The 15,566-nt window shown below is 38.5% G+C and overlaps 1 protein-coding gene across 1 annotated transcript; it reads left to right on the top strand.

The window, feature by feature from the left end:
* Positions 1-800: 800 nt before the first annotated feature.
* LOC118827380 (gastrula zinc finger protein XlCGF26.1-like) lies at positions 801-14,405 on the top strand. Its single transcript, XM_036598721.1, has 3 exons — positions 801-852; positions 3,199-4,147; positions 12,131-14,405. The coding sequence occupies exons 2-3, from the start codon at positions 3,329-3,331 to the stop codon at positions 12,941-12,943; spliced, it is 1,632 nt and encodes a 543-aa protein (XP_036454614.1). The 5' UTR covers positions 801-852; positions 3,199-3,328; the 3' UTR covers positions 12,944-14,405.
* The last annotated feature ends 1,161 nt before the right edge of the window (positions 14,406-15,566 follow it).

Genomic DNA, 15,566 nt, shown 5'->3' with positions numbered 1-15,566 from the left:
ACTTCCTCAGACTCTGCATGTGGGTACATATTCACATATATCTCTTTAGATAGTTTCATTAGCTCTTTTATATCTTTTTTATTGTTTGTTCTGTTTATTGTATTTTCATTTTGCTTTGTCTTTTTTATGATTTCTTATTGTCTGTGCACTCATCTGGTCAGTGTAGTATGTTACATGTCACGTGTTCAAACACCAAGACAAATTCCTTGTATGTGAAACATACTTAGGGAAATAAAGTGATTCTGCTTCTGAAGGGGGTGACATTATGGAACAACAACAAAAAAGATGTCTGCATCTATTATGCGTATATGTATATATAGTGGTGAAATACCTTAAACGGCTTTATTGCTGGCCAGTTCTTGCCAAAGAAAGAAAACTTGTCTAATGGGAAATTTAGAAATGTATGAAAAACACCCAGGCACAATTTTTTGCAATACGATACAACTAAAGAGAATACAACAGTGAATTTAAAGTAGAACTGATTATAAAATTTAACAGGACTTTTTTCAGCTTTACGTGAACGTAAAAGAAAAATATTCAAAGAACAAAAAAGGACTATTTTAACAGGTTAAAACGTTCAAAAAAACACACAATACCTCATACTCACGTGTATCTAAGACAAACGCTTAAAGAAAGAAATGAGTCTGCTAAAACAGAAAGAGAAAAGAAAGAGAGAGCGATAGATCCCAGTGTGAAGCCGCTTCAGGCCAGGTGGTGGCGCTGATTCTGTAACTATAACTTTCTCCAACTGCACTAAAGCGGAGAAGCAGAAGGTTGTGTTGTGCTCAGCAGTCCAAACAGCGCTCATACAGTGTTGATGGAGGAGCAGAAACAAGAGCTGAACTGTTGAAGGTAGGAAGCTGTCCGACACTTTAACACTCACTGTTCTTCATTCACTCTGAGACAAACAGCTGGAGACACATTTGAGTTCTGAAGATAAGATTAGATGGTTTGAAAGAGATTAGACAACACAGAAGCAGCTTCATTCAAACCATTGTTTTATTTATAATTTATATTGTAAACAAACTACATGGAAATCTTTAATGATGTCAATAATTCTCTTATCTGGTGGATTAAAATGCTGTTTTGTTTCGAGAACTAACTTTGCCTAGTTAGTTGTAAAGACATGTCTTTTGGAACAAGACTCCATGATTCTTGGCTTATATCTCATGTGCTTCTGTTCTTTTGTGTGTTGATGTTATTAAGACATCTCCTTCATTATCGACTGTATTATTGCTATAAATATAAACGCACTGATTGTCAGGAGAACTGTAAAAATGAGTCCTTTATTATTTTTTTCTGCTCCAGTGTCAGTTTGTGAACACATAAAGCAGATCTTATCAACTATCACTTATAAAAACAAATATGCAAAAAGAGGTCATATTAATAAGTCATGTGGTTGTAATAGGTGTAGAAATAGTGACCCATATGCTGATGTTATCCAAGATGAGTATAATTACATGTATGAATGTGGTGAGAGTGACAGTTTGTTCTAGAACAATATGAAGTGCTTCCTGAGAGCTGTGAATGTCTGGGTGGGGGTTGGTGGTCAAGGGTTGGTAGATTAAGAGCTGGTAGGAGTGTCTATGGTGGGTGTTTGAGGTCTCTTTAGAGGGGGATGTAGTACACTATATTGCCAAAAGTATTCATTCACCCATCCAACTCATTGAATTCAGGTGTTCCAATCACTTCCATGGCCACAGGTATATAAAACCAAGCACCTAGGCATGGAGACTGCTTCTACAAACATTTGTGAAAGAATGGGTCGCTCTCAGGAGCTCAGTGAATTCCAGCGTGGTATCGTGATAGGATGCCACCTGTGCAGCAAGTCCAGTCGTGAAATTTCCTCGCTACGAAATATTCCACAGTCAACTGTCAGTGGTATTTCAGTGGTATTTTTAGTGGAATTCGATTTTCTGTAGACTGGAATTTTTTGCCACTGCTGGTAGACCCGTATGACAAGTTAAGCTACTTTTTTAAATTCAAAATCATTGGTGTTTGAGGTTAAAATATCCATTTATTTGATGTAGTCAATAGGGCAGTTGCACTGGCAACGTTGAGGCGGCAGGGTTTAGATGGCAAACGTGCAAGTGGACAATTGTTAAATTGTTAAAGAAAGGGAAAAAAAAAAGAATAGGCCTCATACACCAACCGACCATACTTCTTTAAATTCAAAATCATTGGTGTTTGAGGTTAAAATATCCATTTATTTGATGTAGTCAATAGAGCAGTTGCACTGGCAACGTTGCACTGGCAACGTTGAGCAGAGTATTCTTTCAGAAATTGGTTGTGAAGGACCTGCATTGACTTCTACAAGCAATTCTTGCCTGGAAGCAAAGCTATTTTTATTCACATGCCGTGAAACACACCGGTGGTCCCTTTCCGTCAGTTTCGTCCTTCAGCCACAATTCGATTTTCTGTAGACTGGAATTTTTTGCCACTGCTGGTAGACCCGTATGACAAGTTAAGCTACTTTTTTCATGCTATGGCATTTGGCATGCCCAAATGCAATCATTCCTTTTTGCTAATCAGTACCATCTGCTTTGCAACCCATTTTCCACACATCGAACGAGACGTTCACTGCACTGACATTCACTACCCCGCAGATATACATAGCCCGATCATCCTCGTGCACTGCCATTTGCAGGAGCCTGAAGTTACTACCACATTACTTCTTTTTCTTTAAAGTCCTGCCTTGAACTCAAGAAAACTTTTTTCATTTCTTAATGCCATTTCAGGCAGTGAAAGTTACATGCAGAAAGCATTCAGATACATTGTGTTTTCTTCTCTTGCTTTATAATAGTCAGTTATCTTTAGTTTCAGATACTCAACCAGCTGTTTAGATGAACCCATGGCTGTGATGTGAGTTTTGAACTATCACATAATTTATTCTGCTCTTAATTTGTCTTTTACATAACTTGGATTAAGGCCTAATAAATCTAATAAGATCTGGGACAAATGCTATGAACAAATCCAGCTTGGCCCCAGAGGTTCCAGTAAGGGCATGAACTTCAGTGGTGTATATGTCCATTTGAAGAGTTGGAGTAATTAAGTGATTGGCTTTTCCATATTTGAAGGAAATGTATTCTTTCTTTACACTTTCTGCCAGTTCATGTAAGTGGAGCCTTCATAATATGTATCAGATTACTTTTGTTGCATTGTATGTTGAGTTTAGATTTTCTTTTTTTCTTCTTCCAGGAATAAATCATGTCCTGTTTCAAGTCTTCTCCTGCACCTCCCTACCCAGATTAAATGTGCTTCTATTAACACGTCAGGACACTCCACCAAGAGGAATGTGAAGCTGCTGAAATAGGTTAAACATAAGAATATGGCATCCAGAACATGTTCCAGTACTCAGCAAACATCATCTGGTACCCTCGACATGAACACTTCTCACAGACCAACACAGAACTGCAGCAGGAAGAGAAATCACTACTGTTTGGAGTGTGGAAAGAGTTTTACTGTACAGAGTCATCTCAAAACACACCAGCGCATTCACACAGGAGAGAAACCGTATCACTGCTCAGAGTGCGGGAAGAGTTTTACTCAACAGACTCATCTCCAACGACACCAGCACATTCACACAGGAGAGAAGCCGTATCACTGCTCAGAGTGTGAGAGAGGTTTTAATTGTCAGAGTACTCTCCAGGAACACATGTTCACTCACACAGGGGTTAAACCATATCACTGTTTAGAGTGTGGGAAGCATTTTACTCAGCAGATCACTTTGAAAATACACCAGCGCATTCACACAGGACAGAAGCCGTATCACTGCTCGGAGTGTGGAAAGAGTTTCAATCAACAGAGTAATTTCCAACAACACCAGCGCATTCACACAGGAGAGAAACCGTATCACTGCTCAGAGTGTGGGAAGAGTTTCAATCAACAGAGTACTCTCCAACGACACCAGCGTATTCACACAGGAGAGAAGCCGTATCACTGCTTAGAGTGTGGGAAGAGTTTTAATCAACAGAGTCATCTCCAACAACACCAGCGCATTCACACAGGAGAGAAGCCGTATCACTGCTCAGAGTGTGGGAAGAATTTTAAACATCAGAGTCATCTCCTTCGACACCAGCGCATTCACACAGGAGAGAAGCCGTATTACTGCTCAGAGTGTGGGATGAGTTTCAGGCATTTAAAGACTGTGGCGACACACAAGTGCACTAAGGGCCGTGGTGGAAATGGACAGTAATGAGGGTAATCTTACCACATACTGTTGTTTGATGCTGTTTCTAAAACATGAGCATTAAATATATATATTTTCTTGTGCTGAACACCAAGCTCATACACCCAATGAGGTGTGATACTGCATGTTCTTCCCAAAATTAGTTTCATTTCTTATATGTGTTGAAAACAATTGAGAAGCTCCACATTCAATAATAAGATATTTTTTACTTTCTAATTTTGGCTAGGGTAGTGTGTCTGATAGTATGGTGGATGTTTGACAAACTTTAACAGTGTGCTTGGCTCCTTGAGTCCCTCTGTGGCTCCTTTGATTCTTACACAATAACCCTAAAGACTGTAATAGTCTTTTTTGCTGTGCTGGGCAGAAATTAACAGCATTGTAATGGAGATGCTGGAGTATGAAAGACTGCGAGACTTCAAGCTGTCTGAGTGATGTACTGCTGACCTCTCCTCAGTATGGCCTGTTCTATGCAGCATAAAGTTGTACACAAGCCAGACTTCAACTCATACATGAACGTTCCATTACTGTTTTAAGCAAATTTAAGAAATTTTGATGTTCTTTGTGAGAGATTGTTCTTTGAGACATGAGGTCTTCTATGCCCAAATACAATCTACCAGACTCGGTGGCTGTCGATGGTACAGGAGTTGGAACTGGGTATCTCCATCATTGTAGAACTGGGTGAAAGGTGACCATTTGGGGACATTCAAGGCCTTGGGCATTACTGAGAGTGACTCTAGCTGATGTGATTAGGACTAAAATAAAATAAGATCATTAGGATGCACACAATGAAGACTCTCTTTGTTGACCAAATCTCACCAATGACACTGTGTTCAGTTATGTTTCTGAAATGCAGTCCAAGTCTGTGTGACATGGGGAAGACACCAGTGTGTGCTCTCAACCCATCACTCTCTCTCTCTCTCTCTCTCCCTCGTAGTACAGTTTTAACCTGCTGCTTTCTTTCTTTATTTTTTTATTTATTTCAAGTTAAAGTTAGTTACGTCATGTGTTTTTAGTGAATGTGTTAACCTGTTCAGATTGTTTTTCTCCATTTTTTTTGTTGTTATTATCCAAATAATGTTTTTTTATGTTGCTGTAAAGAACAATATGTTGCTGTAAACAACAATATAAAAACTACAATCTATTCCTCCTTTTACACTGTGTGGTCTTCTCTTTTTTTTTGGTGTATTGCTTCACAGAAATTTGAATGTTTGAATGCATTTCTAAATTTATATCTTAGTCATACTGGGGTAAATTATTCCAGTAAGAGGTTAAATTTACCCTGCTTTAGTTTCTGAGATCCAACAAGATCAGGGTTTATCAGTTCTCTCTGACAAAACTGGCTGGCTATACAGGTGTGTAAAGTGTTCTGCCACACCATATAAAGTAATATATGCAGACTTTTTTTTCCTTTTTGTTCCATGTCATTCCATTTACTTCAGAAGCAGAATCACTTTATTTTGCTAAGTATGTTACACATACCAGGAATGTGTAACAGCGCACCTGTATCATACTAAACAGACCAGACACATGTTATAAGAAATATTAAAAAGAAAAAAAAAGACAGTAAAATTATGAAAAAATTCAATAGTTTTGATAAATAATGAGATTACATATAAAAGAGATAATAGGAAAGATAATAGGAATGCTAAGAGATGAATATGTGAACATGTGATGTGTAGAGTCTGAGGAAATCAACTATTTTTTCTAATAAAATACAAATTGATATGATCATTTATACAGTTGTATAAATAAGCATTGTGCTGCAAACGAGTAACATGGTTAGACAGTAAAGGAGGTTTTTTGTAAATATGTGAATGTGCTTCATCATTTTAGGTTATTTTGGTATGAAGGTAAGAAGTGCTGTTTCATATTTGTGTTAAAGTAAAGAGACTTCATCTGTAGTTGGTGTGTGTGTGTTTATCACTCTTCTCTGTGTCAGATACTACAGTACCCAAAAAGAGGAAACAGTGCAGTGAGTGGTGACCTGCATACGAATTTCCCTTTTTCTTCCAGAATGGTTGAGCTGTGGGTGTGAGTCTCTCTCTCTCTGACTCTCTTTGTTCTTGTATAGTGTACAGATGCAGCTCTGCAGGATCTTTCACTTCAAAAGCAGCATTAACCACAGTTAAAGATGTTTATTATTATTAAGTGCCATCAAGTCGTTTCTAACCTCTGGTGACTATATGTACAGTGATTTTCCAGAATATCCTGTCTTCTGTTTGGGTCTTCAGGCTTCTGAATGGCTGATTCATGATTCCTCTGATTGTATCCATATGTTTGATGATAACAAAAACTAGACTATGTTAGCTGCTTAACTAGTGGCATATCAAACAAATGACTAATTTTAGCTAATTTTAATCATAGACAGCTTTTACGATTTAGGACATTCTGGCACTGCACTCAGCTTACTGGACTAACTGTTCATTTCAGTTCAGACACTCCAGCCTCCTAAAGACTGCCACTTTATCAGAGTAATGGAGAACTGTAGAAGAAGCAGCTCATATGCAAAACCCTGCAAATCTCCTTCTTACATACAGTAGTGTTCAAGTTTACAATTAGTGTTTTCAATTGTATGAAAGTACAGTACAGTACTGCTTTATGTATTTGGAATCATTTGTAAGAAGCTGTAAAAATGAAGAAATATTAGGTGGGTCTACTGTCACAAACAAGAGCTGTCTCTTCTGCCCAGGGCCTAGAAATATATGAATATCTCTAGTATGTTCTATGCTTTAGCCCTGAAAGAATTAAAAGAATATCAACAAAAAGTAAAAAAGGAATGAAAAAGACTTCAGCTGCTGAGTTCTTGTGGAAGGAAGGAAAAGTCCTTCTCTTTATTGAGCTTTAAGTGTCAGGATGGTTCGCGGACAACCACAATGCAAAGATCATCACGAAACATCCTTTTTAATACCTTTTTGGGGGAGATGAAGGCCTCTCTATAAATCCAGGGGCTTTCCAGTGTCTAGAATCCCTTATGCAGACAGACTAAAGCCTGCCCTTTGAAAGAGAATTAATATTGTCTGGTAGTCAGTACTACCTATTTGGTTATTGATTACAATGACTGATCCATTTGATTACTGATTATGGGAATATTTATTCAAAATCTCTGTCACTACAATGATAGATGTTTGTAAAAATGAGTGAGAAAGCTGTAAAGCATCAAGAGCAATGTTGTACCAAAACTAATTTCTAGATTTCCTTTCATTTAAAAAGCGATGCTCAAAAATTGACCAAATTCTGGAATCTGACAAGACATAACAATAAACAGATCATTATTAAATAATCATTTAATACTTTTTGGTTCACCATTTAAATCAACATTGTATTAGTAATGTAATGTAATGTAATCAAAGCTGTGAAAATGGTGACTTAGGTATGTAAGAAACAACTGGAACATTTTCAGGAAGACAGTACGTCTTATTTTTAGTTGTGTGCAAAACCTATTTAAAAACTGAATCGGTTTAATGTTTACTTTATTAAAATACACTACAATCAAATACAACGTTTAAGCTTTTTAGTCTGACTTCATATTTTCACTTCAAAAGCAGGATTAAGCTTAATTAGAGGACTTTTATTAAAATAATTGATAACAGACTAAGTTAGCTGCTTAACTAGAGAGTTAAGGGCTTAACTGAATACGGGTGGGATTTAAAGGAACGACCGTTCCGCCTGTTTTAGTAACCGTGTGGTTCCGGCGTGAAGCCGCTTCAGGCCAGGTGGTGGCGCTGATTCTGTAACTATAACTTTCTCCAACTGCACTAAAGCGGAGAAGCAGAAGGTTGTGTTGTGGTCAGCAGTCCCCGCCTCCGCGCTCATACAGTGTTGATGGAGGAGCAGAAAGAAGAGCTGAACTGTTGAAGGTAAGAAGCTGTCCGACACTTTAACACTCACTGTTCTTCATTCACTCTGAGACAAACAGCTGGAGACACATTGGAGTTCTGAAAATAAGATTTAATGGGTTTAAAATAGATTAAACACAGAAGCAGCTTCATTCAAACCAGAGCTGAGTAATGTGAGCTGTTGGACCAGAATATTTGGTTATTTCTTCTGGTTTCTTTATGATTTACACTGCAAAAAGACTAATTTGGAAACATATATGTTCATAATGCTCTTATGTAACTGTTTTGGTTTCGAGCCAATTTTACGTAGTTAGCTCTACAGACATCTTCCTTGGAACAAGCTTTTATGATTCTTGGTTTTCTAATGTGCGCCTGTTGTTTTGTGTGCTAACTTTACCAAGTCATTTCCTTCATTGTCAAACAAACTGTAAAGACGAGCACTTTATGACTTTCTCAGTCATATTGTGAACACATACAGCAGATCTTATCAACCATTCACTTACAAAACAATATGCAAAAGAGGAGCCATTCCAATATTGGTCATGGAATAGTAATAGGTGTAGAAATATTGACTGATATGCTGATTGTACTCATCTTGGATAATATGATATGTGCAAATGCTGTGAAAAATCATAGTTTGTTCTGGAACAATATGAAGTGCTTCCCGAGTTAATGTCTGGGTGGGGGTTGCTAGTCAGTGGCTGGTAGATTAAGAGATTCAAGATTCAGGGTACTTTATTGTCATTGCATAGAGTACAACGGAATTGGACAGCAATCCTAACGGGGCATAAACAAAAAAAGATTAAACTAGGAATAAAACAAAAATCTAAGCTGATATAAAATTTAAAATGCAAGATATTAAAGGAAAGACTAGATCATTCAAAATTCTAAAAAAGAAAAATAAAAAAAGGGTGGATGTAAAAGAATGTAGGAGCTGTGGTAATGCACGTATGTGGATGGTAGTGTTTTTATTTACAAAGCAGACTAATAAATAAATAAATAAGTGCCAATGAATGTAAACGTCTTTAAATATCCCTAGAATATGTTTTGGATAGGTGCGGGTAGACACTCTGTTCCTGTGTTGTTAGTGCCTGGATAGCAGTGTACAGTGTCAGTTCTCTTATTGCACTGTTTTTGTGGTCCAGGAGAGATCTTCAGCTATGTGTGTGCCCAAATACCTGAAATCATGTACCCTTTCCACGCAGTCCCCATTTATGTAAAATGGGTTAGAGTTCTTTCTTAAGTCTATGATGAGTTCTTTAGTTTTTGAGGAGATCAGGGTGAGGTTGTTCTCTGAACACCACAGAGCCAGTCCTTCATCTCTGTAGGCTGTTTTGTCTCCCCCAGAGATAAGTCCAATCTCGGTTGTGTCGTCCACGAATTTGATTATAGTGTTGGTGGGATGGATGGGGGCATGGTCATGGGTGTAGAGGCTGTAGGGAAGGGGGCTCAACATGCAGCCCTGTGGCACACCAGTGCTGAGTGCGATGGTGGTGGAGAGGTGGGGGCCAAGTCTAACAGTCTGGGTGCGGTTGGACAGGAAGTCCTTGATCCAGTTTCTGACGGGTTGGGAAAGTCCTATGCCAATGAGCTTAGTGACCAGTCTGCCTGGGGTGAGTGTATTAAAGCCAAAGCTATGAAAAGCATCCTCACATAGCTCCCCTGGTGTTTAAGGTGGGTCAGTGCTGTGTGAAGAGTGGTGGCGATGGCATCTTCCATGGACCTGTTTACCCTGTAGGCGAACTGGCTTTGATGTGCTGCAGGACCAGCCTCTCAAAGCACTTCATTATAACAGCTGTGGACAGTAGTCAATGAGGTCACTAGTGACAGAGTGGAATAATTGTGGCAGATTTCAGACAAGGTGGGATGATGTATTTAGACAAGGATAGATTGAAGATTCTTGTGAAGACTATGGAGAGCTGGTCCGCAGATTCCTGCAATACACCATCAGGGCCACCAGCTTTCCTCGGGTTCACAGTTTTGAGCCGGCGTCTCTAAATAAAAACCTATATTTCATGTTTGATACAGAAACCAAAGAGGAATACAAAATACAATTCAGTTTTTGTTAGACCACAGCACTCCGTTCCAAAATGCCTCTTCACATGACGTTGTGATCAAATGCAAACTTCACATGACTTAAGACTACCTGCTGATGATCTTTCCATGCGCTCTAAAAAATGGTGGTCTTCAAAAAATTAATTTTGTGCCAAAACTTTAAATTATAATATCCACAAGCAAAATACTGTCAATATATCCAAAATATGTTGCAAATGTAAATAATGAGAATTAAATCAAACATATTTTTTCAAAAAGATTTCTGCTCAGTTTCACTCATTGTGATATATAATTACTACTTATTTTGCTCATTTTTGCTTTCATTTTTTTCTGTTTGCTGATTTTGCTGATACATGTTTTGCCTCTGGAACCATTATTTGCTCCTAAAATTATTTTGCTTCAGACTTTTATCTTGAACAGGGAGCAGGTCTTTGTTGGTCTGCTGATTTGGAGTGATAGGTCTTCTGACATGTAACCATTCAGCATGAACCTGAGCAGCAGCAGTAACTTGTAACTGGAAGTAATCAGTGATATTTTCCACCCTTCACTGTGTTTAGCCAGTGCTTCTCTCAACCTGCAGCACTACAGATTCAGCTCAGGAAGGGCTCCGTTATCAGCTGATGAGCTCAATCAGGTATTGTAAGGTAAGGAATAGTCAAAACCATGCAGAACTACAGGTTGCCAGAAGCAGGGCTTGGAAAAACTTATTTAAGTAGCTGTGAAGCTCACCTATTTAGCCCTTTAGTGAACACTGCTAGGTTAGTTAGTGCTAGCATCTAAAAAAACCCAAAAGATGGTACACCTTCGTTTAATAGCTATGTTTACGTAAAATACTTCAGTATCCAAAATATATGTATTACACTGGGCAACAGTGTAAGTGTTATATTTATAAATATGACAAACTTTGCTCATAAGCTCTCTGGCATTACTACACTCAGTACAATGCGTTCCGCCATGTTTGAGGCATACCATGGCTCTCAGAGTGGGCGTGGCTGCATGTTCAGAAGATGTATCACCCCAAATCAGTTGATTAATAGAGAGTGGAGGTGATTATCCTCTTTTAAGACACGCCCCTGGTCAAAAAGTGCCAAAAGAAGCGAAAGAGCAATTCTAGAAGCAAAAAATATATAGGGAAACCTCTTTCTTCTCTTTGTTTGTATTTGCACTATATATTAGACATTTTGATACTTAACAATGGCTTGTGGATTTAATTTTATTTGAAAACTCTGGCATAACATTTACTTGATAAAAACAACCCAACTTGGGTTGTTTGGCAACCCAGTGCTGGGTAAATACTGGACAGAACACAAAACTCTAAAGGTTTTAAGGGTCACATCATTTATCATGATCTGACATTGTCTGTACATTAATTGGATTAATGCTTAAGCAAATTCATATTTTGGCTCAAGGACCTTGTAAGGCAGAGGATTCAGTGACATTCGGTGGAAAAATGTAGAAAGGATAAAATGTATAGAGCTCGGAAGAGTTTGTTAAACACAGGACATGATGGGGGCAGTTTACAAAAAATCCCGGTCATTTTAGCTATGGAGAAATCCAGCTTAGCCCTGGACTTTCCAATATTGGCATGATGCTGGCTAGAGAATGACGAATGACAACTTCTGTGGTGTATATATCTGTTTGAAGAGTTTGAGTAATTAGGTGATTTCTTTTGACGTCCAATAGAGGTTTATTCTTTCTCGGATGATATAAGTGGAGCTCGATGATGTGGGTCACACTACTTTTGCTGCACATTGAGTTGAGATTTTCTCTTTTCTTTTTCCAGAAATAAATGATGTCCTGTTTCAAGTCTTCTCCTGCACTTCCCTACCAGCTTAACTGTGCTTCCAAAAACACATCAGGACATTCCACTAAGAAGAATGTGAAGCTGTTGAAACAGGTTAAACATAAGAATATGGCATCCAGAAAATATTCCAATACTCAGCAAACGTCATCTGGTGCTATGTACACGAGCACATCTCACAGAAAAACACCGAAACACAGCAATGTGAGAACTCATTACTGCTTTGAGTGTGGAAAAAGATTTACTCAGCAGAGTACTCTCAGAACACACCAGCGCATTCACACAGGAGAAAAGCCGTATCACTGCTCGGAGTGTGGAAAGTGTTTTAATCAACAGAGTAACCTCCAACAACACCAGCGCATTCACACAGGAGAGAAGCCGTATCACTGCTCAGAGTGTGGGAAGAATTTTACTCGACAGAGGACTCTCAAAATACACCAGTACATTCACACAGGAGAGAAGCCGTTTCACTGCTCAGATTGTGGGAGGAGTTTTAATCAACAGAGTAATCTCCAACAACACAAGCATATTCACAGAGAACAGAAGCGGTACCACTGCTCAGAGTGCGGAAGGAGTTTTAATCGTCAAAGTTATCTCCAAGAACACCAGCGCATTCACACAGGAGAGAAGCTGTATCAGTGCTCAGAGTGTGGGAAGGGTTTTGTTGTACAGAGTCATCTCCAAAAACACCAGCGTATTCACGCAGAAGTTAAGCGTTATGAGTGCTCAGAGTGCGGGAAGAATTTTACTGTACAGAGTACTCTCCGTCGACACCAGCTTATTCACACAGGGGAGAAGCCGTATCACTGCACAGAGTGTGGTAAGAGTTTTAACAGACAGAGCTCTCTCCAGCAACACCAGCGCTTGCACACAGGAGAGAAGCCGTATCACTGTTCAGAGTGTGGTAAGAATTTTACTCTACTGAGTAATCTCCAAGAACACCGGCGCATCCACACAGGGGAGAAGCCGTATTACTGTTCAGAGTGTGGGAAGAGTTTCAGGCATTCAAAGACTGTGAAGACACACAAGTGCACTAAGGGCAGTGATGGAAATGGGCAGTAATGAGTCTTACCTTAACATGTTCTGAGAGTAAAATAGTACAGGGAATAGTGTTTCCAGCCCAGATTTCAAACTGTTTGTGTATTTTTTTTTTCTCTTAAAATGCTGTTTCTAAAGCAAGGGCATAGAATGAAATATGTTTTCCTTTGTTGGACACCAAGTCAAGCCTACAGCTTATACACCCAATAGGAAGGTGTGGTACTTCAGATTTCCTCTAAAAATATTTTCTATCTAAAAACATTTATGTAGACCTGAAAAAATATCCTTTAAGTTTATGTTGAATTGTGTTGAAAACACTCAAAAAGCTTCACATTCCATAGGAGGTTCTTTTCTTTCTAATTTAGTATATCTTCGCTAGTATAGTGTTTCTGATGAAATTATGGCTGTTTTTACAAACACTTGACAGTGTGTTTGGCTCCTTTGCGTCCCTCTTTTGCTCCTTCGATTCCTACAGAGTAACTATTTAATGCTTGTTGCAACAGAAGTGCGACTTTGTCTTCCCCTTCAGAGTGTTCTTGTTGAGGACTATAACAAAGGAGAAGAAGTTTTTTTGTGCTGGGCAGAAATCAACAGCTTTGTAAAGAAGAGAAACAACATAAAATCCACGATGAACGACTGCAAGACATCAAGCTATCTGAGTGATATACTGGTGACCTCTCCTCAGTATGGTCTATGGATGCCTGCTCTGCATCACATAAAGTTGCATACAGGCCAGACTACGACTCATCCATGAACTTTCCATTACTTTTATAAATACTTTTTAAAGACTTGTGATGCTTGGACATTGATTGTTCCTTGAGAAGGGCACTGTGACAAGAGATAAGGACTTGTTTATGTCCATCTCCAGTTTATCCTACTAGACATGGCGGTGGCCTATTATATAGGAGTTGGAACTGGGTAAGAGGTGACCACTTGGGGTTGTTCAAGGCCTTGGGCCTGACTAAGAGCAACTCTTGCAGACATCATTAAATGTGCATGAGGGACACAATCTTTGTTGACTGAATCTCACCAATGACACTGAACTAATCCAAATCTGCATTATACTAGGTTTGATTTCTAATAATCATTCAATATTTGTATGCAAATCTATCTGTAGATTGTCTAACTTACATATAATTCGCATAAAGGTGCAACTCCTTTGACCAAGTTAGACCTGTGTTAGAAAATGGGGAAGAAATCTGCAGGTGCTCTCAACCCCCATTACATTACCTTTCCTGCTTGCTCTCTCTCTCTCTCTCTCTCTCTCTCTCTCTGTTTCCTTCTTAGTTTTAGCCTACTGATTAATTTCTTTAAGTTGTTGTTAAGTTAAGCCTTTGTGTGTGAGGTTGTGTGTGTTTTTGTCAACGTGTTAACCTGTTGAGATTATTTTTCTCCACTTTATCTATTTGAATTCTTTTAATAATATTTCTTTTTCATGTTCTGTAAACCTGGAAATAATCCAATTAAATTGTGTAACACATTCTTCTTTTGAAAGTCTCTTTGTGGTCTTTTTAGATTTCTTTTTAGCATGTGGGGTATATCCATCACATAAATTATGAATGGGTGTTTTTTTTTTTTATATACATTTCTTAATTTTGATCTTTATCATGCTGTGGTAAATTACCCAACATTAGACAACATTTAACGTAGCAGTTCTCTTTGGTAAGAACCGGCTTTCCCCCAGGCTGTTTAAACTAATAGACGTCTTTCTTTTTTTCTTCCATAATTTCATCTACAACCCCATTTCCAAAAAAGTTGGGACGCTGTGCAAAATGTAAATAAAAACAAAATGCAATGATGTGAAAATCATTTAAGCCCTACATTTAATCAAAAACAGTACAAAGACAACATATCAAATGTTGAAACTGAGAAATGATAGTTTTTTTTTTAAAATATTTGAATTTGATGTCAACAACATGTTCCAAAAAAGTTTGGATGGGGGCAACAAAAGGCTGGTACTGCTAAAATGTGGTTGATTGGCAACAGGTCAGTAACATGATTGGTATAAAAAAGCACCCCAGAAAGGCGGAATCTTTCAAAAGTAAGGATGAGGAGGGGTTCACCACCCTGTGAAAGACTGCACAATCAAATAGTGCAACAACTCAAGAATAATGTTTCTCAACATAAAATAGCAACAATAAAAGATTGAGAGAATCTGGAGAAATCTCTGTTTGCAAGTTGTGTTGTTGAAGTGTGTTTGCTACCCATGATCTTTGGACTTTCAGGCAGCACTGCATTAAAAATAGACATGATTCTCTAGTGGAAATCATTACATGGGCTCAGAAACACTTCTGAAAACCACTGTCAGTGAAAACAGTTCACAAACACTGCATCCTCTGGGCTAAAGACCAGTTTGTTATCAGTGCAGTTCAAAAGTCAATATTCATGATGGTATAGGGGTGCATTAGTAAACATGGTATGGGTGATGTGCACATCTGTGAAGGCGCCATTAATGCTGAACGATATATACTCGTTTTGGCAACATATGTTGCCATCCAGATGACGTCTTTTTCAGGGAAGGCCCTGCTTATTTCAGCAAGATGATGCCAAACCACAATCTGTATGTATTACAACAGCACTGCTCCATATTAAAAGAGCCTGGATGCTAAACTGGCCTGCCTGCAGTCCAGACCTCTCACCCACTGAT

This window comes from Colossoma macropomum, unplaced genomic scaffold, assembly GCF_904425465.1.
Source record: "Colossoma macropomum unplaced genomic scaffold, Colossoma_macropomum, whole genome shotgun sequence".
Lineage (NCBI taxonomy): Eukaryota > Metazoa > Chordata > Actinopteri > Characiformes > Serrasalmidae > Colossoma > Colossoma macropomum.
This window is presented reverse-complemented; position numbering and strand designations above follow the sequence as displayed.

Bases quoted from the DNA above. Each gene is read 5' to 3' on its own strand.
- LOC118827380 (XM_036598721.1), top strand. From the start codon at position 3,329: ATGGCATCCAGAACATGTTCCAGTACTCAGCAAACATCATCTGGTACC. The intron at 4,148-12,130 runs GTGGCGACACAC...AGATTTACTCAG, and splicing joins GTTTCAGGCATTTAAAGACT to CAGAGTACTCTCAGAACACA.